The sequence below is a fragment of the Pleurodeles waltl genome, chromosome 11 (assembly GCF_031143425.1).
Source record: "Pleurodeles waltl isolate 20211129_DDA chromosome 11, aPleWal1.hap1.20221129, whole genome shotgun sequence".
Taxonomy (NCBI): Eukaryota; Metazoa; Chordata; class Amphibia; order Caudata; family Salamandridae; genus Pleurodeles; species Pleurodeles waltl.
The window spans coordinates 8,062,912-8,090,894 of NC_090450.1; the positions used below are offsets into that span (position 1 = coordinate 8,062,912).

At 45.5% G+C, this 27,983-nt stretch overlaps 1 protein-coding gene across 1 annotated transcript; it reads left to right on the forward strand.

Moving 5' to 3' along the window:
• The first annotated feature begins 2,140 nt into the window (after positions 1 to 2,140).
• LOC138266537 (mucin-4-like) lies at positions 2,141 to 27,716 on the forward strand. The gene is made up of 4 exons (XM_069215394.1): positions 2,141 to 2,200; positions 7,147 to 7,206; positions 9,451 to 9,554; positions 22,115 to 27,716. Exons 1-4 carry the CDS (start codon positions 2,141 to 2,143, stop codon positions 27,714 to 27,716), a joined length of 5,826 nt encoding a protein of 1,941 aa, XP_069071495.1.
• The last annotated feature ends 267 nt before the right edge of the window (positions 27,717 to 27,983 follow it).

A 27,983-nucleotide genomic window follows, 5' to 3' on the forward strand; every position in this document is an offset into this window, starting at 1 on the left:
CTTCTAAAATTAAAAAATAATCTAGCCGGGAATAAGAATTATGAGGATTAGAGAAAAACATAAAATATATCTTTGTTGGATTATGTAAGTGCCAAATATCAGCTAGTGTTGTAGTATTAAAAAAGGATTTATCTTTAGGTGGACAGTATTTAGTTGATGATATTCTCTCGTAGGAGATCACATATGAGATTAAAATCACCTCCAAAACTAAGCGGAACATTCCCTAACTTGAGTACTTCACCAGTAAACAGAGTTCAACATTTTTGATCATCAGCTGTTGGACCATAAACATTAATCAAATGTAAAACTGCATCATCAGTTTTAATCTGGACAATAAGATTGCGACCTTCTATATCAGAATTTTCATTCACTATTTGGAGATGGATTATTTTATCAAAAATAATAGCAACTCTATTTTTTTAATAGCTTGTGATGACAAAACATTACCTATCCATTTTTTCTTTATGTATGATAAAATTGTATCATCTATACGAGCCTCCTTAAGTAAACAAATATCTGCATCGTGTCTTGCCAAACAATTTCAAACTTCTGTATATTTCACCAGGCGTTGTAAACCTTTCACATTAAAAGAAGCAATTTTAATACTATTAGTGTTATCCATATTCATAAAAGAGAGAGAACAGTATGAAGGAAGAGAAAAGAATAAAATACAATCTGTGAAATTAAAAAGTAGGTCTGGAAATGAATGAAAAGGGAAAAAGGAAAGCCAAGGACAAACATATTAAAGACAACATGAAAACATAAATAATGCTACAGAATCACACATGCATGCACAAAAATAACCTGCAGAGACAATGCCCTAATAAAGAGAATCGTAAATTCGGAAAATTAGAAAACAAGTGACATTCTCATTACCATCCATGGAAAGTGGAGAATGTTAGTCCAAAAATGCACGTAGATCTTCAGGACTCTAAAATGACTTTGAAAAACCATCTTTCCAAATTTTCATAGAGGATGGATCAAAGAGGCCTTATTTAAATACTGAGCTTTTTAGTCATGGCCGAAGTGCTATAAATTATTTGTGAATATTAACTGTTTCCTTTGCAAAGTCTTGATGTATACAAATTCTATTGCCATTTACCAACAAAGCTGGAATGCCTCTCGCTGCCTTCCATATCATTACCAAATGATGATGACTCAATTTCACATTTGTCTGTGAATTTTAAGTGTAGAAGGCTAGGGAGTACATTTTCCAGGTAATGTCTATAGTTAATGCCTTCAACATCATCTGACAAGTTAAAAAGGAGCAAATTATACTTCTGATTTGTGATTTTCTAAATCCAGTAACAAAATGACTAATCGGAATAACCTTTGGAATGATGGGTAAAATAAGGTCAATTTTACATGTATTTTCTTGAATTTTTGCTGTGTTGTCAGAAACTTTCATAGACAGACTTGCCATATCTTTACGAATATTTTTTATTTATGACACAATGTTATCAGTATTTGCATAGATAGCTTGCAAATCTTCCAATGTGGATAGAGAAGGCTCATTAATATCCACCATTTTTTTACTTCACGTGGGGAGGGAAAGTTGTATGTCTGCATTTGTTGCTAATGACATGCACATTCTTTCCTTCCATGTTAATACAATGCTGATAAACAGGCAAGAAAATAAGCTTAATGATAGTAAAAGGAGCAAAAGAAAGTCACCATGATAACCAGGCGGTGCAGCAGCTAAAAACTAGCTGTGGGAGGGGCCTAGGCCTCAACCGTTCCCTTTCCTTGAAGCAATTCCACCCTCCTTACAGGAAACTTTAGTGGCAGTCTGAAGGAGAGACCGGGGGGGAGCTCCAGAGGAAGCACAAAGAGTCAAACCAAAGGAATGCATCTAGGAAAGGCACCCTTCTGAAGTGCTGGCTATCAGGCAACACAACAGGTAAAATTAATGAAGAACCTATTGCCTAAGAAGTCGTGAAAGTCATCAATAATGCAGGAGTGGTCGGGGGGGGTTCAGTGTATTATATTTTCCTTTCCTCAGAGGACTACACTGGGACAATCAACTTTTATCACCAAAGTTGACTTTTATTAGATGTTGTCTGTTCCACCCCAAAAGCCTTAGTATAATAACTCTCATCCCCTTGCAGGACCTTCTTTTACATATGTGGTACTTTCCTAGATGCTGGCCGGTTCCCCTGGGAAGGATGCCAACCTCGGAAAAACTGAGGCATGTAATCAGGTAAGTGATTTAACTCTTCAAGTTGGGGGTTTAGGGGTTGGGGTTGGTGCTTGTGAGGGGAAGTAGAGTGAGGTGTGGTCCCTTGGTGCTTACTCTAATTCAACACAAGTGCTCCCCAGGTCCCTCTGTGCCATCTCCCTACCCCCCTCCCTCTTCCTCACCGCACCCTGTTGTCTCTCACTATTTTTATGAGTCATTCCAGAACTTAGACCATACCTCAGAAAGCCACACCCCTCCTGGGTCGTGGGGGGTTTCAACTGTGGGCTACCTCAACTCTTGTGGCAGTAATTTACGACTTATATATACCACGGTATGTAGTCGGTTGGACTCGTCTTGTTGTGACAACACTGCACGGAGTCCCTGGTTGGAGGCATCAGTTTAGAGCACAAAGGGTTTAGAGAAATCTGGACACTTTAATACTGGGCCTGTGCACAGACTCGTTTTCAGATACTCAAAATTGTCTCTTTCTTGGGGCATCAAACTCTGAATTCTTTTAGGTCTGGTGTCTTTAACAGATCAGTTAGAGGCGCTGCCTTGTCGGCAAATTAAAGAATAAAGGGCCAGATGTAGGAAAATCATGAATTGCGACTCGCAAATTGCGAGTCTGAGTGACTCGCAATTTGCGAGTCGCAATTCAGGAAGCAGGATCGCACAGGCCCACCTCATTAATATTCATGAGGTGGGTCGCAATTTGCGACCCCCTTGCGACTCGCAGAACTCACAGGTATGGTGGCCTGCTGGAGACAGCAAATCACATTGTCTGTGACTGCTTTTAAATAAAGCAGGTTTTTTTTTGTAATGCAGGCCGTTTTCATTAAAGGAAAACGAGATGCATTTCAAAATGAAAAAATGAAACGTGTCAGTTTAATTTTTTCAGAGCAGGCAGTGGTCCCTAGGATCACTGCCTGCTCTTAAAAAATGTTTTCCAGGCCATTCACAAAGGGGAAGGGGTCCCATGGGGACCCCTTTCTTTTTGCTAATGGGTTCCCACCAGTGTGACATTGGTGGTAACTGCGATAGCTTTGAGACCGCGTTCGCGGTCACAAAGCAATCCTGCATCGCGCTGCGACTCGCAAATAGGAAGGGGAACACCCCTTCCTATTTGCGACTCGCAGTCCCATTTTGCGAATCGGTAACCAGGTTACCGACTCGCAAAAAGGGAATAGGGCATCGCGATGTGGGTTTTGCGCGTCGCAGACAGCAAAAATCGCTGTTCGCGACGTGAAAAACTGTTGCTACATCTGGCCCAAAATGTCTATAATAACCTATCCGACCTACAAAGGACCTGACCTCTTTTTTCGTGGTGGGAGGGTGAAGTTTCTTGATAGCTCGCACTGTCTCTCCTTGAGGTGTAATACAACCATTCATAATACAGTACCCCAGATACTGAACCGAAGTCCTAGTCAGATTACATTTCTAAGGATTTGCTGTTAATCCTGCATTTCTAATGGTATGTAGTACCGAATTTAGATGATATAAGTAGGATTCTCAGGAGGGACTGTAAATAACTACATCATCAAGTTATGCAGCCATATGTGGTTTGTGTTTTTGTAAGAGCATATCCATTAACCTTTGGAAGGTGGCTGGGGCACAGTGCATCCCAAAGGGCATTATCTTAAAGTGGTACAATCCCAAGGGAGTGGAAAAAGTGGTCTTCTCCCTATCATTTTCAACTAGGGGCATCTGCCAGTACCCTTTTGTAAGATCTAACGTGGAAAAATATTGGGCAGCTCCTAACTGTTCTATGAGTTCATCAACCCCCGAGGCATTGGGAATGCGTTGAATTTAGATACAGCATTAAGCTGGCGGAAGTCAATGCAAAACTGTACAGTCTCATTAGGTTTTGGTACTAAAACAATGGGAGAACACCAGGGACTCTTGGACAGTTCATTAATGCCCCAATCGAGCATCTTCCTCACTTCTTGTACCGCAAGCCTTCGGGCTTCAGGTATCCTATAAGGTTGTAGTTTAATAACCTTATCCGGGCCAGTTTGGATCCTATGTTGAATATATGATATGCAACCTAGTCTAGAGGAAATAAAACATCCTGATTTTGATTGACTAGCTCTAATATCTGTTCCTTCTGCTTCTTGGTCATGTTTTTACCTGTTGCTGGCAGGCCTTCGGCTTCTTCTTTTATAGGTGGTGGGAAACTGAATCTCAAGAGGTTGAGTAAGAGTAATAAAAGATATGGGTTGTTCTTCTATTGGGGTTTCTTCTGTGTCAATCCACTCTTTCAATAGATTAATGAAAGATTTAGCCATCTCTTTTGGTATTGGGTATTGATACTTTCTATGTGACAGGACTAAGTCGCTCGGTTACGGTATACGATCTCTGCCATTTTGCTTGTGGTAGAAAGAAGTATAAGTACTCGACTACCTATCCCAGCTCTTTTCCCTCGTTCTCTTCTTCTTCCCAACGTACTGCAGACATGTCCAAGAGGGTCCAGGGCTGCCTGGCAAAAACAAACTCAAAAGGGCTATAACCTGTGGAAGACGGTAAATGTGTTCATATGGCGTAAAGGACTAAAGGGAGTTTCCTATCCCATTCTTTCCCGACCTCCGAAATGTATCTTTTCACTAGGGATTTGATGGTTCGGCTATACCTCTCTACCAAGCCATCGGTGTGTGAATGATAGACTGATGTTCGTATATGTTTTATATCCAGTAACTGACAGACCTCATTCATGAGTTTGGACATAAAAGGAGTACCTTGGTCCATTAACAACTCTTTAGGGAAACCTACCCGGGAAAAAAAACTCAATCATTGCCTGTGCTACCATTTTAGTGTTCGTGCTTTTTAGGGGAACTGCCTCTGGGTATCTGGTTGCATAATCCACTAGAACCAATATATATTGGTATCCTTTGGTGGATGTTATTAAGGGACCTACTAAATCCATGCCCACTTGTGAAAAGGGGACTTCTATTATAGGAAGGGGTTGCAAAAGTGCTTGAGGCAGATTATGGGGGTTATTTCGTAAGCACCTAGCACAGGAAGCGCAGTGTTTTCCTATGTCCGAATAGACTACCAGCCAATAGAAGTGTCTGAAAAAATATTCCTCAGTCTTATCTCTACCATAGTGACACCCCCTGTCTGGTTGTGGGCTAAGTGAAGGACTTGGCTTCGGAAGGGCAATAGTACTGTCAACTGAGACTAAAGGGTAACCTGGGTTTTCACATTTCTGTATAATAGTCCTTGTTTCTCATTAAAAAAAAAAAAAAACTCCTACCTTGTCCGGCGGATTTCGGACGACTTGGGCCCAAGCATGTTTTAGGGGGGAATCTTCCCTCTGACACACCTGGAAACTTCAAGGGCTATCGTCCTGAGCGTAAGCTAAGGGAGAAAGAGAGCCAATATTAGCTGGTGGTATTTTTGGGTTGTCTGTCCTTTCCTCCTTTTCTCCAGTCGGAGACCATGACCTAGCTTTATCTTACCTTCCCCAACTATTGTCTCCCAGGAAGGACCACTTACAGAGGGACCCTGAAGGAATTTTGAGGTCGGCACCTTTTGGAATAAAAGTGCAAAGTCCACATAGTCTCTACCGATTACTAGGTCTTCGATGAGCTGTGGAATACCCACTACTCTTAGATATTCCTTACATCCTCTCCAGTCCAGTTCAATTACTGCAATTTGGTATCTCCTGGTTTCCCCCTGTACACATGTGATGGCGGCTTTTCCATCTTCATTCCACTGATGTGAGGTTACTAACTCTGATTTTATGACCGAGTGTCGACAACCTGAATCCACTAGGGCTTTAACCCACTTTTAATTTACCTTGACCTCTATGAAGTAGGTAGTTTTGAGCTCTATTGTAAGGAAAACTCTCCCTTTTGATAGTCCTACTTCCATAGATTCAGGAGTTTGTTCGTTTGTGAGGGCAGTTGCGGGCGATATGACCCCGTTCAGCACAATGGAAGCACTGTGGAGTCTGGTTAATTTCTTTCCCTAGTATACGTGAACGCTTTAGTTGCTCAGTATTTCCTCTTTAAGCAGGTTTGGAGGGTAGGGTGACCTTCACATTGGAAGAGGGAAAGACATTTCCCCAAGGATGACCCCCTTTTTGTTCATAAGAACGGTAATAGGCACAGGCTAAGTCAATGGCTTATGATATAGACATCTCTATGTTTTGTCGAATCCAGCTTTCTGGTGGTTAGCGGAAGAGCCTCCAAAAACTGTTCCAGTACCAAGATCCTGGCTCCTATAAAACAGGGCTCTGGGGTTATCATGAGAAGCCCATTTCTCTTACCGGAACTTTAACCTAGAATGTTCACTATCATGCTCTTGCCTTTCGAGTACAGCTGTCATTATCTTGAGTTAGGGGGTTTCCCCTCCAAGATTAACGGCTTGATGGGCCGTTTGTAGTTCTCCAGTTAACAAGAGTGCTATGTACTGTCCCCACCTTTCATTTGGCCAAGAGGCAGAGTTGGACACTCTCTCGAAGGTGATCAAAAACACATCTGGGTCTTCTCCCGGTTGATACTTCTGCAGTACCGAGCTTGGGACATTACGGAGCACCTTTGAGCTTGCAATAGTCTTGGTTAACTTCTGTATAGAGGTCTCGTGAAGTAGTTGATTGTTTGCTATCAGGGTACATTAGCTCTTTAAGGCTTCTTGTAGCTGCTCTCATTCTTTCTGAGAGGTATGCACCTGTTCCTCCATTACTATTTGTAGATGTCTTTGTCCCTCGGCCAGTTGACGGATTACATCATCCAGGCTAATAGGGTTATCCATGATCTAGGACCCTTCGTGGCCGCCACTGTGGCCAGGTGGAGTTGTGTGTATTATATTTTCCTTTCCTTGAAGGACTACACTGGGACAATCGACTTTTATCACCAAAGTTGACTATTATTAGATGTTGTCTGTTCCACCCCAAAAGTCTTAGTATAATAACTCTCATCCCCTTGCAGGACCTTCTTTTACATATGTGGTATTTCTTCTTTTCCTAGATGCTGGCCGGTTCCCCTGGGAAGGATGCCAACCTCATAGAAACAGAGGTGTGGATTCAGGTAACTGATCTATCTCTTCAGGTTAGGGGTGTTGGGGTTGGTGCTCGTGAGAGGAAGTAGGGTGATGTGTGGTCCCTTGGTGCTCACCCTAAATCAGCACAAGTGCTCCCCAGGTTCCTCTGTGCCGTCTCCCTACCTCCCTTGCTCTTTCTCACCACACCCTGTTTTCTCCCACTATTTTTACGAGTCCCTCTAGAATTTAGACTGTACCTTAGAAACCCACGCCCCTCCTGGGACATGGCGGGGTTTCAGATGCGTATCTCTTCTCTCTGGCTGGGCTCTCCATCCATCGGACTCTCCTGCCTTCTCCTGCTGTTCCTCTTTCCAGGTTTCCCTCTGGGATCGTGACAGCTCGGTTCTTCCTCGTCCTGTCACCGATCCATCGTTTTCTTCCATAGTGTCCTCCTCTTCGTCTCTCCATCTCCTGCTCTCTCTCGTTTGTTGCTAGCGCGCCTGGTCCTCAGTAATTAAACTTACAAGGGGACGCGTATAGGCTGATGAACCTTTTGATTCGAAAGGAGTATCCTAGCTATGTAGTAACCAATGTTCATCAAAAATCAATATACAAATCAATAACCATTAAGAGAAACATTAATCATTAGTCAATGGTGTCAACTATTCATGAATAATCACAACTCAATATACGTTTTAACAATTTTGATTTCCCTATTAGTTACAATACTAATCCATGAGGTTAATTCAAACTTTACTCCATCAACTCAAGATTAATTCATTAGTGAACACCAATAACATAATCTAATCAGAATTTGAGAAAACATATGTTCTAATGCTTCAGCATAAGCTAATAAAGAAGTATATGTCAACGCCAATAGCAGAGTTCAGCAAATCAGTCCGTCAATCATTTGTCACTGTCAGCATCGCCCCATAGGGACCTTACCTAACCCAGATTAGCATTAGCATGTGGGACTTCATGCAACAATTTAGAACATGAATTTGGAAAAACATCTTGTTAAGAGAAAAACTATTTAGACGGCACAGTTGGTACCTAGAAAGAAAAGGCACAAAAGTTAATCAGTCACATTGTCATAGCCACCTATCCACGGAATGGATCAGCAACAAAGGTAGTCTTCATCTACAGGTCATCAATCGATCTACAACGCATCAGGCTCTCAAGAGCATGAGCCCAATGACAAAGTCTTGCATCAATTTCAGAAAAGGTCTCTTCCCCGAGCATCTGCCTCTACCATCTCCCTAACAGTTCTGAAGATCTCCCCCTTTGACACAATATTATATCAAAGTTACCCAGTTAATCCCCCAATTCCTAATTGGTCAATTAATCATTGGTTATGACTCTACCCAATAATCTTTATTTTCCAAATCTATGAGCTCAAATGTTACGCCGTTCTCAGGTTGTCGATTGGTTCACGGTACGATGTCCTCATCATCCGGCTCATCAGGTATCGAAAACGTGGCATCTTCTTCTCCAGTCAGTGTATCTATTGTTCGAGTCCTGGGAAAGTACATCTCGTCTGCTCTACACAGTCTATGTTGCAAGTTGGATTCCCTCATCTCCTGTTCGTCGGTTCATTGCAGACATATCTAGCTAAGCAGACTTTATTAACCACGAGTAGTTCAGGGTCAGTTCAGCACGTTAGCTTCTCTACATTGCATGTTTATTCAGCTTCTGCATGAGGCTTGGCAAAACTATGCCACAACTTCGGCTAAATTAGCTCTACAATATAAAGTATAGCGTACGTTATATATCTAAATATGACATATTACTACATTATTATTACACATTTTCAACATTTCACATATTTTTTGTCATTTTTAGTATAATTCGTGAAACTTGATGGCCACTCTTCGTGGGCACATTTTCAAACGTGCACATTAATTTTTCTGTGTTAAATTATTTCTGTAATTTTCTAGCTAATCAAAATGCATAAACACTCATTAATATTTCTAATTAACATATCTGCGTCAGCATCGTCGTTCTGCTCCTCCTCTCTGAGGTCTGTGACCTCTCTTGGCGTCTTCACCCAGAATTCTTTAAGGCTTCCTTCCGGGTGTTGTTCTTACTGTGGTCTCCCTGGGCTCCCGCAGGACGGCCAGTCACCGAAAGAGGTGTTATCCTCTTCGCGAGCAGACTCCCTGTCACAGTGGGCATTGGAGGAGAGCTACTGGGCCATCTTGCTTCACACGCTCATGCAGCTCCATCATAGTTGAGATCCTTGCCCTCTTAATGCCGCTATTATTTGTGCTGTGGGATTTTGTGAATTGCAGATTTCCACAGGAAGGATTCTCGGCACAGCAGAAGAAGCTTTAGACACCTTGGACATTGATATGTTTTTGACTATGACGTTTGGTTCTTTCAGCAGCCTCTACAGGTCTCTGTACTCGGTTTGGTTCAAAAGCAGACGTTCCAAAGGATGGCCACTGTGTCACAGCTCCTGATGGGTGTGTTAAACAATTACGGCCATGTGCAGGGTCACTGCCGTAGCTGTCAGACATGGACATTGCAAGAAGTTATAGTGGCTCTGCTAAGCTGTTTTCTTTGTTTGGCAGAGACATAGGAGCTGAAGAAAATTAGCCCTCCCTCATTCTTAGGCTCCAGGGATACTGTGGTCCAGGCAGAGGTGGGAGTGTTGCTACTTTACTTTTTCCACATCCTGGACACTCTCATACCCCTGCTCAGTCTATAGATCGTGGTAGGCAGGGGGAGGGAGAGCCAAAGAATGCGAAAGGTGAACATCCTGGGGCTTCCACCGGTGGTCATAGCCTGCTGCTGGGCCGCTGTCTTTAGGGGAGCCATCAACATGCCATTATATATGTGCCTCACTAGGAAGTCCTTTCAGGATGCAAAACATGGGGCCTTAAAAATGTTGTTCAACAGATTCTCCTAATGTCTGTGTGACTTGTTGAAATACTAAGGCTTTGAGAACATTCAGATTTGCAGGGAAGTGTGCCTTAAAAGTAAAATTAAAGGCTATCATGAGAGTTAAGAAAGCATTCCACCTACCTGGTTAGAATCACATTAAAGAATCTAAAATATTTGTTCCTTGAAGGCAAACACCTTTCTCCCACTACGCCACATAGGGATCTTTAGACTATTTGCACAACTTTTACTCCCTATTAAATGGTTAACTGCTGCAATCAAGAGCTAAGGGTGAGCTGTTGGATTTTATTAAGTGTCTGATTTGCATATGTTTCAGACTGAGTGCAGAACATTTAAACACATTTTGATCCATTTGAGATAGAAGCAAAAAGTTATGTTTAGACCTGGGAATCATTCAGCAAATGATGGATTATGCTGCGAGTTTGCCAGATTCACATTTCTGCTGCAAGTGCAGCAGCCGCACTGATGAATATTTCCAATGGCCTTGTTTATACCCACCTTCTTCAGGGACTCACTGAGCTATTATTTCATGAGCTGGCTGACTCCTCAGCGGTCAAGCAGCCTACATCTTGTGTCACTCCTTCACAAACGCTTACTCCGAACTTATGGTTAGTGATGGACGATGGAATGTCAAGGTAATCCGGGTTGGAGGTAAGAACAGGAAATGCACACTCCTGTGCACATAGTGGCTTTGATTATATAGTGGTCTGTGATACTAGTGCAGGTTGAGGTGTCCCCAACTCAATATTGTGACCTACAACTCTTCCTGCATGATGACCTTGGGAAGGACTCCTTCATTCTGACATGTTCCCTTGGTTTGGCAGCTGCTTCCTATTGTGCTGGAGTAATAGGTTGCTCTGGACTGTAAGATCCTGGTGAATACTCCACACAAACTAATATTTGATCTATTGGGGATAGATCCTTGGGCTTGGAGAACTGGTGGCTTAGGTTAACTGATCTCCAGTCGGATGTATGCAGAAACAGCCAGACTGTCCCAGTCAGAGTTCTTGTTGCCTCGGGTGCTGAAAGGCCAGGATTATAAGCCACATCTCTAGGTTTCATTACCAAAGGTCTGCCAAACTTCCCCTACCTCATGTTTCTCCCCGTTCATGAAAATCTGCACCTGATGGTTGACCCAGTCCCTGCTCATGACACAGCCTGCAACCAAACACGTGAGATGAGGGGGCATGTGCTGCATGGTGCACGCTTCAGTACTCTGGAATAGTCTAGACCGCCACCTAATACCCTCACCAACATTTCTCTGATTCAGAAAAGCACTGATCTGTCTTCTTAAATGACAGTAACTTCCCACCACATAGAATGTAGCATAGAGGTCATTTTCCGTATCAGAACCATGCTGTAGTCATGAACATCAAAGCCAAGCCATAGAGATGAACATAAGCCATGCAGCAGAGATACGCATCAGAGCCACGCCATGGAGATGAGCAGCAGACCTATGCCATGGAGATGAACATCAGAGCCATGCTGTGGAGATGAGCAGCAGAACCATGCAGTAGAGATGAATAGCAGAGCCATGCTGTAGAGATGAGCATCAGAGCCATGCCAATGAGCAGCAGACCTATGCCGCAGAGATGAACATCAGAGCCATGCTGTAGAGATGAGCATGAGAGCCACGCCATGGAGATGAACATCAGAGCCATGCTGTGGAGATGAGCAGCAGAACCATGCAGTGGAGATGAATAGCAGAACCACACTGTAGAGATGAGCATCATTGCCATGCCGTGGATGTGAGCAGCAGAACCATGCATTTGAGATGAGTATCAGAGCTATGCCTTGGAGATGAGCATCAGAGCCAAGCCATGGAGATGAGCATCAGAGCCAAGCCATGGAGTTGAGCATCAGAGCATTGCCATGGAGATGAGCATCGGAGCCATGCGGTGGAAATCAGCATTAGTGCCACGCCATGGAGATTAACAGAGGCAGGCAATGGAGATGAGCATCAGAACCATGCCGTGGAAATGAGCATCAGAGTCATACCATAGAGATAAGCATCAGAGCTATGCCATGAAAATTAGCATCAGGGCCAGGCTGAGGAGATGAGCATCAGAGCCATGACGTGGAAATGAGCAGCAGAGCCAAGCATGGAGGTGAGTGGCAAAGCCATGCTGTGGCAATGAGCATCAGAGTCATACCATAGAAATGAGCATCAGAGCCATACAGTAGAGATAAACATCAGAACCATGCAATGGAGATGAGCAGCAGAACCATGCTGTGGAGATGAGCAACAGAACCACGCAGTAGAGATGAACATTAGCACCATGCTATGGAGATGACCATCAGAGCCATTCCATAGAGAAGAGCATTGGAACCATGTCGTGGAAACGACCAGCAGAACCAAGCTGTGGAGCTAAGCGGCAGAACCATGTAGTCGAGACGAGCATCAGAACCATGCCGTGGAGATGAGCATCAGAACCAAGCTGTGGAGCTGAGCGGGAGAACCATGTAGTAGAGACAAGCATCATAGCCATGCTATACAGATGGTTATCAGAGTCACAGAGCTGAGCAGCAAAACCATTCCGTGGAGATAAGCATCAGAGCCATGCAGTAGAGATAAGCATCAGAGCCATGCCATAGAGATGAGCATCAGAGCCATGCCTTAGAGATGAGCATCAGAGCCATGCCTTAGAGATGAGCAGCAGAACCATGCCTTAGAGATGAGCAGCAGAACCATGCCGTGGAGATGAGCATCAGAACCATGCCGTGGAGATGAGCATCAGAACCATGCCGTGGAGATGAGCATCAGAACCAAGCTGTGGAGCTGAGCGGGAGAACCATGTAGTAGAGACAAGCATCATAGCCATGCTATACAGATGGTTATCAGAGCCATAGAGCTGAGCAGCAAAACCATTCCATGGAGATAAGCATCAGAGCCATGCAGTAGAGATGGACTTCACAGCCATGCAATAGAAATGAGCATCAGAGCCATGCCATAGAAATGAGCAGCAGGGCCATGCCGTAGAGATGAGCATCAGAGCCATGCCATAGAGATGAGCATCAGAGCCATGCCATGGAGATGACCATCAGAATCATTCTGTGAAGATGAGTAAAAAAGCCATGCAGTACAGATCAACATCAGAGCAATGCAGTAAAGATAAGCAGCGAAACCCTGTTGGGGAGACGAGCAGCAGAACCATGCCATGGAGATGAGTATTAGCACCATGCCATGGGGATGAGCATCAGAGTCCTGCCATGAAGATGTTTATTAGAACCATGTCATAGAGATGAACATCAGAGTAATGCTGTGGAGATGAACATCAGAGCTATGCCATGGAGATGAGCAGCTGAACCATGTTGTGGAGATGAGAAGGTTCCTCTGGCAAGTGCTACAAATCATAAACAGAAATAAATAGATTAAATGTACATGAACGTTTAACCCTTTCTCACCGTTACAGCCAGATTTATTTAGTGTTACATCAATCATGTAGTTGGTTAGGCAGGGAGAAACAACAATGTTTGCCTTGGTGAGCGGCCTCCTCATTGCTTCGGTTCAGGTAGGTTTAGTCATCCAGACTCAAACAGGCATATGCAACTCTTATAGTGGAAACATGCATGTGCAACTCTTGCAGTGGAACATGCATGTGCAACTCTTGCAGCAGAACATGCACGTGCAACTCTTATAGTGGAAACATGCATGTGCAACTCTTGCAGCGGAAACATGCATGTGCAACTCTTACAGCAGAAACATGCATGTGCAACTCTTGCAGCGGAAACATGCATGTGCAACTCCTGCAGCGGAAACATGCATGTGCAACTCCTGCAGCAGAAACATGCATGTGCAACTCCTGCAGCAGAAACATGCATGTGGAACTCCTGCAGCGGAAAGATGCATGTGGAACTCCTGCAGCGGAAAGATCCATGTGCAACTCTTGCAGCAGAAACATCAATTTTCAAATCCTGTGATGGAAACTTGAATGTTCAACTCCTGCAGTAGAAAGGTCAATGAATTTTGTTCTTATTGTCCTCTCTCCAGGAACATATGAAGACAAGAAGAGGCTTTAGCTAGACAAGGACTGATGCTTGAGACATTCGGGAGCCTTCAAAGACACCACGTGCTACTGTTCACTAGGACGACCGCTTTGTACAGCACATATTTGGGGGAGGGGTGACATAAAAGGGAGATGGAATCAAAGGCATTACATGTCATCTCTAGCACAAGGAGAGCTGTATTATGACATTCATTGCATTACATCAGAGCACTTATGACGTAATTAGTTGCATCAAGTAAATCTTGTAAGTTGAATTCTAAAAGCATCTCTTTGGGAACTCTCGCGAGGGACCCTGAATAGTGGACGGCCCAAGTCACAAAATAGTGCTTCAAGAGCAAACCCGACAAGGGAATGCCTTTTCTACTTTCACAATGTCTGCAACCCGTCCTTTAATAACCCGTCACTTTTAGCCTTGTATTTACAACCCTGGCCATGGTACTCCCAGGTTTCCAGACTCTACAGGCCTGCCTGAGGAATGCACTCCCCTCTAAAGTCCACTTCCTGACTTCCCACTACATTGATCTCAATGAAAACGTGTTTGTATGTGTGCAAACTCTCCCATCCAGCTGCTCTCATTCCCTGTGATGTGTTTGTGACGTCATCTGAAGGGAGGTTTCTGCTGTCTCATGCTAATGTCTAATATCACTTCGAGGCAGTGCTTGAAAAGGAAATATAAACGTATTGGTGCCCGTGTGCCAGGGTACATGTTTATGTGTGCCCAGTATGCCAGGGTACATGTTTATGTGTGCCCAACGTCCAGGGTACATGTTTATACGTGCCCAACGTCCAAAGGTACATGTTTATACGTGCCCAATATGCCAGGGTACAGTTCTATATGTGCCCAGTATGCCACAGTACATGTTTATATGTGCCCAACATCCCAGGGTGCATGTTTATCTCTGCCCAGTGTCCCAGGGTACATGGTTATCTCTGCCCAGTGTCCCAGGGCACATGTTTATACGTGCCCAGTATCCCAGGGTGCATGTTTATATGTGCCCAACGTCCAGGGTACATGTTTATACGTGCCCAACGTCCCAAGGTACATGTTTATATGTACCCAGTAGGTCAGGGTACATATTTATATGTGCCAAGTATCCCAGGGTACATGTTTATACGTGCCCAACGTCCCAGCGTACATGTTTATATGTGCTCAGTGTCCCAGGGCATATGTTTATACGTGCCCAGTGTCCCAGGGCACATGTTTATACGTGCCCAGTATCCCAGGGTACATGTTTATATGTGCCCAGTATCCCAGGGTACATGTTTATATGTGCTCAATGTCCCAGGCTACATGGTTATATGTGCCCAGTGTCCCAGGGTACATGGTTATCTCTGCCCATTGTCCCAGAGTTCATCTTTATCTGTGCTCAGTGTACCAAGGTACATGTTTATATGTGCCCGTGTCCCAGGGTACATGTTTATATGTGCTCAGTATCCCAGAGTACATGTTTATACGTGCTCAGTATCCCAGGGTACATGTTTATATGTGGCCAGTATCCCAGGGTACATGTTTATATGTGCCCAACGTCCCAGAGTACATGTTTATATGTGCCCAACGTCCCAGAGTACATGTTTATACGTGCCCAACATCCCAAGGTACATATTTATACGTGCCCAGTATCCCAGGGTACATGTTTATATGTGCTCAACATCCCAGGGTACATGTTTATATGTGCTCAACATCCCAGGGTACATGTTTACATGTGCTCAATGTCCCATGGTACATGATATGATTATATGTGTCCAGTATCCCAGGGTATATGATTATATGTGCCCAGTATCCCAGGGCACATGTGTATACGTGCCCAGTATCCCAGGGTACATGTTTATACGTGCCCAGTGTCCCAGGGCACATGTTTATACGTGCCCAGTATCCCAGGGTACATGTTTATACGTGCCCAGTGTCCCAGGGCACATGTTTATACGTGCCCAGTATCCCAGGGTACATGTTTATATGTGCCCAGTATCCCAGGGTACATGTTTATATGTGCCCGTGTCCCAGGGTACATGGTTATCTCTGCCCAGTGTTCCAGGGAATATGTTTATATGTGCCCAGTGTCCCAGGGCACATGTTTATATGTGGCCAGTGTCCCAGGTACATGATTATACGTGCTCAGTATCCCAGGGTACATGTTTATATGTGGCCAGTATCGCAGGGTACATGTTTATATGTGCCCAGTGTCCCAGGGTACATGGTTAACTCTGCCCAGTGTCCCAGGGTACATGTTTATATGTGCCCGTGTCACAGGGTACATGTTTATCTGTGCCCAGTACCCCAAAATACATGTTTTCTGAAAGTGCAGGTACTCTCCTGATAAAATTGTGCTTGTGATCCTGCCAAGAAGTACAGGTGCTCTCCAAGTGCAGGTACTGAGTACCAGTGAGTGCCTGCCCGGGGCCCATTTAAAGCTCTCTTTTGATATGATGTGATGTACGAGGCAGGGCAGATAAGGGCTAGAGACACGTATACCTCCTCTTCAGAGTCCATGTGTGTTCTTCTGGGCTAGCCTGACACTTGGTATCTCGTTTCCATTTATTCCAATAAAGGCACCGCCTGGATCCTGGGCAGCATTGAGAGCCATCTTATTTGGACATAACCTCTTCCCTCAGCAGCTACCAGAGAAGTCCAAAGTGCACACTAAGGTCTTTTCCCCCTGATCTTTACTCTCTTCTAATCTGCCACTTTCTTCTTCCCCCCGGAAGTGCCCTAAAGCTCTCGTATCACTGGCTTCAATAAATGATTCATTTCCATGACTCCTGCCTCTAGCTCGGTTCTCTTCACTGGGAGAGTGGCACAGTCAGCGTCCTTTTTGTCGGGTCTGCTCGGGCCCACAGCTCCAGGTGTCCCACAGCGCCACATGTTTCACAGCTCCTGATGTCCCACATATCCAGATGTCTGACCAGATGTCCCACGGCTCCAGATGTCCCACAGCGCCACATGTTTCACAGCTCCTGATGTCCCACATATCCAGATGTCTGACATGGCCAGATGTCCCAAAGCTCCTCATGCCCCGCAGCTCTAGATGTCCAACAGTGCCACCTGTCCTACAGCCCCAGATGTCCTACAGCCACAGAAGTCTGACAGCCCCAGATGTCCCACAGCTCCAGATGTCTGACAGTGCCACGTTTCACAGCGCCACATGTCCCACAGCGCCACATGTCCCAAAGTGCTGCATCTCCCACAGCTCTAGATGTCCCACAGCTCCAGATGTTCCACAGCACCACATGTCCGACAGCACCAGATGTCCAACAGCTCCAGATTCCTGTCTTTGTGCTTTTTGGGATCCAGATCCTGAAACAGAAATGTCTCCTCCTTTTCTTCCAAATCACACTCTCTTGTGCAAGAGTTTGGCTTCCTCAAGAAACTGTTTTAAGGAACTTTTCAGCTCCCACGTACTCAAGACTTTATGATCGCCACGCTCCATAATAGTTACACACCCAGACCGACTGCTGGACTCACCATCAAAACCTGAGGGGCAGTTGGAGAGGTGAATGAGGGGAGACTGGTTTGAGGACAGTCAATGACTCATCAGCCAAAATCATGAGGCAACAATGATAATTACGTGGGGCCCTAAGGCACTTGGTCCTGAGGTGACCCTCAGCCACGTGTCACCGGTTGGCCTTCTCAGATTGTTTTACTCTTCTGGATGGTGAACCCATGGTGCAAAAAGACGGCCAAGCAAACTGCACTCCACTGCCAGCCAGAAGAACAAGGCAGTACCTAAGAATGCCAGAGAGAAGCCCAGTAATACTTGTGGAGACAACTGTAACAGAAGAATGATTCCAAAGAGAAGGGAACTATTAAATTGTGCAAGAACTGCCCTTCTGTCCCACTAGAAGTACTTGGTACTTTACAACTGGAACATGCAGGTATACCTGTGTAAGTTCCTTTGATCTTCCTTGTGCAGTACAAGGATTCTTGAGTGACCCAATGGTACAACAGATTTCAACGTAGGCCAGACCTTTTCATGTCCTACAACCAATTACAGTGCCCTGTGGTACCCTAGGAGAACCATCCGGCAAACTGTCCTGTTGGCCCTGCGGAAGGATGAGTAGGGCCTGTGGGAGGGAGAGTCTCTCTGTTGGGGCCAGTAGCTTATTCCTGTTGTCTACTTGGTTTAAAAATAAAATAATCTATTTCTCTTGTGTGGACTTTGAAAATGTACATTTCATACTCGTATAGCTGAAGCCGGCTCTCCTCCTTCCCAGGTCTCTATGCCATGGGTACTCGCAAACATTCTCCCAGGGGCCACAAAGTTGGGTCTATGCTGTAACCGAGGGACGCAGTGATGTTAGCAGGATGCTGTCAGGAGAGCAATCGGCGGTGGTGGTAAGGTTGGTAGGGAAAGCGAAGTAGATTCATCTATCGGCTAAATATCGCTAGGTGAAACCCGAAAACCTGGGGTTAATTATAGCTCCCCACTTTACCAATTTCTGTGATCCTAGGCAATTGTTTTATTTCACTTTCCATCTTTTTCTTCATTATTGCATATAAGAGGACTTTGAAATGCATGACTACAGGATGAGCGCAGAACAAATCCTTCTACGGTGTTTGATTTAACAATCTATAATGTTGTTCATATATGATAGGAGCCCAGGGTATCGAAAGAGTGCAATAAAAACTGACTTACTGAATATTTCTGGATTCATGTTTGAAAAAGGTCTCTTTAAAAAACAAAATTCTCACTGCACAGATATAATAGGATGTACTAAGGTGTAACACTATTGCATGTTAATGAAATACACTTTTTGAATTGTGAAGAGACATTATAATATCTTTACACTTTTGCTGCAAGATGTCTTTAAAAATGATGGTGTTCCTCGAGTAAACAGTGCAGGACAACCTAGTTACTTTGTGTCTTTAACGTCAATCAACCTTCAAATATAGACCTGCCTGTTTGTTTACCATGTTTTTAATGTTACTGCTCTGTCGAGTACACAGCACCCAGTGCTGCTGTCGAGCAGAGGGCCGTATGTAAAGGGTAGGAGGGCCGCATGCGCCCCCCCCGGGCCGTACTTTGAGTATCACTGCTCTATGCTGTGGTTGGCAGAAACAGAATGTGAATGACCATTCAACAGACAAATGGTTAACGAGGAACTGATCCAAGGCCCTCCCATGTATTTATGCATGTATGTTTTATGAATTGTGTTGATTAGATCAGGCTCGTGAAATAGTCATCAATGTCTCTAGGCCAGACCTAAAATAAAAAGTCTAATTATTTTTAAAGTTCTGTGGTACGGTTGCTATTTCTGTAGGTCTGTGCAGAGACTTTTGACCAGAGTTCTTCTTGTAGACCAAGTGGGAGCGTTTTTCATTGGTCACTCCAGTCTGGTTGGATGGTGGCGGATGATTTTGGTGGCCAGTGGGGGCCTTTGTTATGCCACTGGACATAGGTGGGGGTGTTGTGTGGGTTTGCAGTAGAAGCAGGGATATCTTAGAAGCTTTTATAGGGTGGGGTGGGCAGGGTGGAGTCATGAAGATGGAGTAAGTGGGAAGGGGAGGAATGCAAGATCTGTTCAGAGGGTGATGGCGAAAGCCCTGGGCTCACTTCACCCTATTGCAATCTGTTCTTTCGAAGCTGGCGTAAGAAAGTCCATATTCTGAGTCAACTTCTTGACCTAACTTTCAGAATATAACCCCTGGAGAGTGAGAAGGTCCTCCCAGGTTGAAAGTTCACCCTGGAGCCAGGGTGCTTAAGTTGAGACATGAGACGCAATTTGATAAGACCATCAACACCAGGAATGTCCATGCAGTTAATTTAGGAAACTGTTCACCCCCTTCCCCTGGAGGGTGGGAAGGTGCTCTTAGGTGGAAAGCTCACCCTGAAGCCAGGGTGCTGCAGGGGAGACCTGAGACGCCGTTTTGATGATAAGACCACCCACACCAGGAATGTCCATGCAGGTTAATTAAGAAAATGGTTGACCCCTTTCCCTCTGGCGAAGGTGCTATCAGGGGGAGAGTTCACCCTGGAGCCAAGGTGACGGAGGTGAGACCTGAGACGCCATTTGGATGATAAGACCACTCACACCAGGAATGTCCATCCAGGTTAGTTAAAAAATCTCAGGTTAATTTAGAAAACTCTTGACCCCCTCCCCCTGGAGTGTGGGAAGGAGCTCTCAGGGGGAGGGTTCACCTAGGAGCCAGGGTCCCGTAGGTGAGACCTGAGACGCCATGTGGACGATGAGACCATCCACACCAGGGATGTCCATGCAGGTTAGTTTGGAAAGCTCTTGACCCCCTCCCCCTGGAGTGTGGGAAGGTGCTCTCAGGTGGAGGGTTCATCCTGGAGCCAGGGTGCCGCAGGTGAGACCTGAGATGTCATTTGGAAGATAAGACCATGCGCACCAGGAATGTCCATCCAGGTTAATTTAGAAAACTCAGGTTAATTTAGAAAACCCTTGACCCACTCCCCCTGGAGTGTGGGAAGGTGCTCTCAGGTGGAGGGTTCACCCTGGAGCCAGGGTGCCGGAGGTGAGACTTGCAAGAAAGTTTCTTCCTCCCTCTAAGCTGGTTAGCAAGCTTGCGGCCATCCACTTCTGTTTATCAGGGATCTACTCATCGTGTATTCGTGAAGGTGCACGCAAGCACCACCCCGCGGCGCGAAAGAGCCTGTAATACCTGGGCAAACACTTGGCAGCTACTTCTGCTGTTTGCTTTTTCGATTTGGATGTTTGGAAGGTTTATACAGTTTTTGATAACCTGCTGCATTGTGAACGGCCGATCCCATGCAGGGCGCTTCAGCCAAGCACAACTGCGAATGTTTGCACAACTTGAAATGTGTGCGAGGGCAGCCGTTGCCTTTTATTCAGCTCAGGTTTGGGCAATTATTGCAGAAGCATTGTCCTGCCTCCTCTGCACTATGTGAGAGGCTGAACGGTCTGGTGGGCAGAGACACACCCGGCTGGCAGCATGACGTCACGGCCTGGGGGGCAGGGATGCCCGCCAGACGGGCATGAGAGCAGCGCTTGTGCACGGATGAAGGGGACCTGTGCCACCAACCCGAGGCAAGAGCAGAGGCATGACAACAACTTCTAAATCCACCGTCTCTGCAATCAAAATAGATACGTTTAACGAAACTTAAATGAGTGGATTTCAGGCGTCTCTAAGTCATTCAATGCGCCCCGGTCAATCCGAGCCGCTCGGACACCTTAGGGGTTGGCATCGCGCTGGGTGGAAGATCCGGCGCCTCATTTGTAAAAACAAAAAGAAAGGGGTCGGGGCTGTTGCCGGGAGGTCACTGACGTTAGTTCCACTCATTATTCCTGTCGTGCTGCCAATGATAGCAACAACACAGCCACTAACCATCACACTCCTACAAGTGTGACAAGTGATAGCAACAACACAACCACTAACCATCGCTCTCCTACAAGTGTGACGAGTGATAGCAACAACACAGCCACTAACCATCACACTCCTACAAGTGTGACGAGTGATAGCAACAACACAGCCACTAACCATCGCTCTCCTACAAGTGAGACGAGTGATAGCAACAACACAGCCACTAACCATCACACTCCTACAAGTGTGACAAGTGATAGCAACAACACAACCACTAACCATCGCTCTCCTACAAGTGTGACGAGTGATAGCAACAACACAGCCACTAACCATCACACTCCTACAAGTGTGACGAGTGATAGCAACAACACAGCCACTAACCATCACACTCCTACAAGTGTCACGAGTGATAGCAACAACACAGCCACTAACCATCACACTCCTACAAGTGTGACGAGTGATAGCAACAGCACAGCCACTAACCATCACACTCCTACAAGTGTGACGAGTGATAGCAACAACACAACCACTAACCATCACACTCCTACAAGTGTGAGAATTGATAGCAACAACACAGCCACTAACCATCACACTCCTACAAGTGTGACGAGTGATAGCAACAACACAACCACTAACCATCGCTCTCCTACAAGTGTGACGAGTGATAGCAACAACACAGCCACTAACCATCACACTCCTACAAGTGTGACGAGTGATAGCAACAACACGCAACAACACAACCACTAACCATCACACTCCTACAAGTGTGACGAGTGATAGCAACAGCACAGCCACTAACCATCACACTCCTACAAGTGTGACGAGTGATAGCAACAACACAGCCACTAACCATCGCACTCCTACAAGTGTGACGAGTGATGGCAACAACACAACCACTAACCATCACACTCCTACAAGTGTGACGAGTGATAGCAACAACACAACCACTAACCATCGCTCTCCTACAAGTGTGACGAGTGATAGCAACAACACAACCACTAACCAGCGCACTCCTACAAGTGTGACGAGTGATAGCAACAACACAACCACTAACCATCGCTCTCCTACAAGTGTGACGAGTGATAGCAACAACACAACCACTAACCAGCGCACTCCTACAAGTGTGACGAGTGATAGTAACAACACAACCACTAACCATCGCTCTCCTACAAGTGTGACGAGTGATAGTAACAGCACAGCCACCAACCATCACACTCCTACAAGTGTGACGAGTGATAGCAACAACACAGCCACTAACCATCACACTCCTACAAGTGTGACGAGTGATAGCAACAACACAGCCACTAACCATCACACTCCTACAAGTGTGACGAGTGATAGTAACAGCACAACCACTAACCATCACACAACCACTAACCATCACACTCCTACAAGTGTGACGAGTGATAGCAACAACACAACCACTAACCATCGCACTCCTACAAGTGTGACGAGTGATAGCACCAACACCACAGCCACTAACCATCACACTCCTACAAGTGTGACGAGTGATAGCAACAGCACAGCCACTAACCATCACACTCCTACAAGTGTGACGAGTGATAGCAACAACACAACCACTAACCATCGTGTGACGAGTGATAGCAACAACACAACCACTAACCATCGCACTCCTACAAGTGTGACGAGTGATAGCAACAACACAACCACTAACCAGCGCACTCCTACAAGTGTGACGAGTGATAGCAACAACACAACCACTAACCATCGCTCTCCTACAAGTGTGACGAGTGATAGCAACAACACAACCACTAACCATCACACTCCTACAAGTGTGATGAGTGATAGCAACAACACAACCACTAACCATCGTGTGACGAGTGATAGCAACAACACAACCACTAACCATCACACTCCTACAAGTGTGACGAGTGATAGCACCAACACCACAGCCACTAACCATCACACTCCTACAAGTGTGACGAGTGATAGCAACAGCACAGCCACTAACCATCACACTCCTACAAGTGTGACGAGTGATAGCAACAACACAACCACTAACCATCACACTCCTACAAGTGTGACGAGTGATGGCAACAACACAACCACTAACCATCACACTCCTACAAGTGTGACGAGTGATAGCACCAACAGCACAGCCACTAACCATCACACTCCTACAAGTGTGACGAGTGATAGCAACAACACAACCACTAACCATCACACTCCTACAAGTGTGACGAGTGATGGCAACAACACAACCACTAACCATCACACTCCTACAAGTGTGACGAGTGATAGCACCAACACCACAGCCACTAACCATCACACTCCTACAAGTGTGACGAGTGATAGCAACAACACAACCACTAACCATCGCTCTCCTACAAGTGTGACGAGTGATAGCAACAACACAACCACTAACCATCACACTCCTACAAGTGTGACGAGTGATAGCAACAACACAGCCACTAACCATCACACTCCTACAAGTGTGACGAGTGATAGCAACAGCACAGCCACTAACCATCACACTCCTACAAGTGTGACGAGTGATAGCAACAGCACAACCACTAACCATCACACTCCTACAAGTGTGACGAGTGATAGCAACAACACAACCACTAACCATCACACTCCTACAAGTGTGACGAGTGATAGCAACAACACAACCACTAACCATCACACTCCTACAAGTGTGACGAGTGATAGCAACAACACAGCCACTAACCATCACACTCCTACAAGTGTGAGAATTGATAGCAACAACACAGCCACTAACCATCACACTCCTACAAGTGTGACGAGTGATAGCAACAACACAGCCACTAACCATCACACTCCTACAAGTGTGACGAGTGATAGCAACAACACAACCACTAACCATCACACTCCTACAAGTGTGACGAGTGATAGCAACAACACAACCACTAACCATCACACTCCAAGTGTGAGAATTGATAGCAACAACACAGCCACTAGCCATCACACTCCTACAAGTGTGACGAGTGATAGCAACAACACAGCCACTAACCATCACACTCCTACAAGTGTGACGAGTGATAGCAACAACACAACCACTAACCATCACACTCCTACAAGTGTGACGAGTGATAGCAACAACACAACCACTAACCATCACACTCCAAGTGTGAGAATTGATAGCAACAACACAGCCACTAGCCATCACACTCCTACAAGTGTGACGAGTGATAGCAACAACACAACCACTAACCATCACACTCCTACAAGTGTGACGAGTGATAGCAACAACACAACCACTAACCATCACACTCCTACAAGTGTGAGAATTGATAGCAACAACACAGCCACTAACCATCACACTCCTACAAGTGTGACGAGTGATAGCAACAACACAGCCACTAACCATCACACTCCTACAAGTGTGACGAGTGATAGCAACAACACAACCACTAACCATCACACTCCTACAAGTGTGACGAGTGATGGCAACAACACAACCACTAACCATCACACTCCAAGTGTGAGAATTGATAGCAACAACACAGCCACTAGCCATCACACTCCTACAAGAGTGACGAGTGATAGCAACAACACAACCACTAACCATCACACTCCTACAAGTGTGACGAGTGATAGCAACAACACAGCCACTAACCATCACACTCCTACAAGTGTGACGAGTGATAGCAACAACACAGCCACTAACCATCACACTCCTACAAGTGTGACGTGTGATAGCAACAACACAACCACTAACCGTCACACGAGTGATAGCAACAACACAACCACTAACCATCGCACTCCTACAAGTGTGAGAAATGATAGTCACAACACAGCCACTAAACATCACACTCCTACAAGTGTGACGAGTGATAGCAACAACACAGCGACTAACCATCCCTCTCCTACAAGTGTGACGAGTGATAGCAACAACACAACCACTAACCATCGCTCTCCTATAAGTGTAACAAGTGATAGCAACAACACAACCACTAACCATCACACTCCTACAAGTGTGACGAGTGATAGCAACAACACAACCACTAACCATCACACTCCTACAAGTGTGACGAGTGATAGCAACAGCACAACCACTAACCATCGCGCTCCCACAAGTGTGAGAAATGATAGCAACAGCACAGCCACTAACCATCACACTCCTACAAGTGTGAGAAATGATAGCAACAGCACAGCCACTAACCATCACACTCCTACAAGTGTGACGAGTGATAGCAACAACACAACCACTAACCATCACACTCCTACAAGTGTGAGAAATGATAGCAACAGCACAGCCACTAACCATCACACTCCTACAAGTGTGAGAATTGATAGTCACAACACAGCCACTAACCATCGCACTCCTACAAGTGTGACGAGTGATAGCAACAGCACAGCCACCAACCATCACACTCCTACAAGTGTGAGAAATGATAGCAACAGCACAACCACTAACCATCGCTCTCCTACAAGTGTGAGAAATGATAGCAACAGCACAACCACTAACCATCGCTCTCCTACAAGTGTGACGAGTGATAGTAACAGCACAACCACCAACCATCGCTCTCCTACAAGTGTGACAAGTGATAGTAACAACACAGCCACTAACCATCGCTCTCCTACAAGTGTGACAAATGATAGTAACAGCACAGCCACTAACCATCGCTCTCCTATAAGTGTGACAAGTGATAGTAACAACACAGCCACCAACCATCGCTCTCCTACAAGTGTGACAAATGATAGTAACAGCACAACCACTAACCATCGCTCTCCTACAAGTGTGACAAGTGATAGTAACAGCACAGCCACTAACCATCGCTCTCCTACAAGTGTGACAAGTGATAGTAACAACACAGCCACCAACCATCGCTCTCCTACAAGTGTGACAAATGATAGTAACAACACAGCCACTAACCATCGCTCTCCTACAAGTGTGACAAGTGATAGTAACAACACAGCCACCAACCATCGCTCTCCTACAAGCGTGACAAATGATAGTAACAACACAGCCACTAACCATCACACTCCTACAAGTGTGATGAGTGATAGTAACAACACAGCCACCAACCATCGCTCTCCTACAAGCGTGACAAGTGATAGTAACAGCACAACCACTAACCATCGCTCTCCTACAAGTGTGACAAATGATAGTAACACCACAGCCACCAACCATCGCGCTCCCACAAGTGTGACAAATGATAGTAACAACACAGCCACTAACCATCGCACTCCTACAAGTGTGACAAGTGATAGTAACAGCACAACCACTAACCATCGCACTCCTACAAGTGTGACGAGTGATAGTAACAGCAGAGCCACTAACCATCGCACTCCTACAAGTGTGACAAGTGATAGTAACAACACAACCACTAACCATCGCTCTCCTACAAGTGTGACGAGTGATAGTAACAACACAGCCACTAACCATTGCTCTCCTGCAAGTGTAACAAGTGATAGTAACAGCACAGCCACTAACCATCACACTCCTACAAGTGTGACGAGTGATAGTAACAGCACAGCCACCAACCATCGCGCTCCCACAAGTGTAACAAATGATAGTAACAGCACAGCCACTAACCATCGCTCTCCTACAAGTGTGACAAGTGATAGTAACAGCACAGCCACCAACCATCGCGCTCCCACAAGTGTGACAAATGATAGTAACAGCACAGCCACTAACCATCGCTCTCCTACAAGTGTGACAAATGATAGTAACAGCACAGCCACTAACCATCGCGCTCCCACAAGTGTGACAAATGATAGTAACAACACAGCCACTAACCATCGCACTCCTACAAGTGTGACAAGTGATAGTAACAGCACAACCACTAACCATCGCTCTCCTACAAGTGTGAGAAATGATAGTAACAGCACAGCCACCAACCATCGCGCTCCCACAAGTGTGACAAATGATAGTAACAACACAGCCACTAACCATCGCACTCCTACAAGTGTGACAAGTGATAGTAACAGCACAACCACTAACCATCGCACTCCTACAAGTGTGACGAGTGATAGTAACAGCAGAGCCACTAACCATCGCACTCCTACAAGTGTGACAAGTGATAGTAACAACACAACCACTAACCATCGCTCTCCTACAAGTGTGACGAGTGATAGTAACAACACAACCACTAACCATCGCTCTCCTACAAGTGTAACAAGTGATAGTAACAGCACAGCCACTAACCATCACACTCCTACAAGTGTGACGAGTGATAGTAACAGCACAGCCACCAACCATCGCGCTCCCACAAGTGTGACAAATGATAGTAACAGCACAGCCACTAACCATCGCTCTCCTACAAGTGTGACAAACAATAATAAAAGCACAGCCACTAACCATCACTGTCCTACAAGTGTGACAATTCAGAATATTATAGGTCACCAAAGCTACAAGAAAGGCTTGGTCAGCAAGTAATAGTAATTTTTAATTTATATTGAATTAATAATTAAGGCCCTCATTACGAGGCTGGCTGCCAGCCTCACGGTTGGACCGCTTCGAAAGCGACGGTCCGACCGTGACATTACAACCACCGGCACTGCCACTTTTCAGTTGCCTAATGACCTGGTGATGCCACTGGTCCCAATCCGCCAGGGCAGCGATGCCCTGGGGATTACGACCCCTCTCTCTGCCAGCGATTACATGGCGATATCTCCACCATCTAAAGGCTTAGGCAGACAGGGT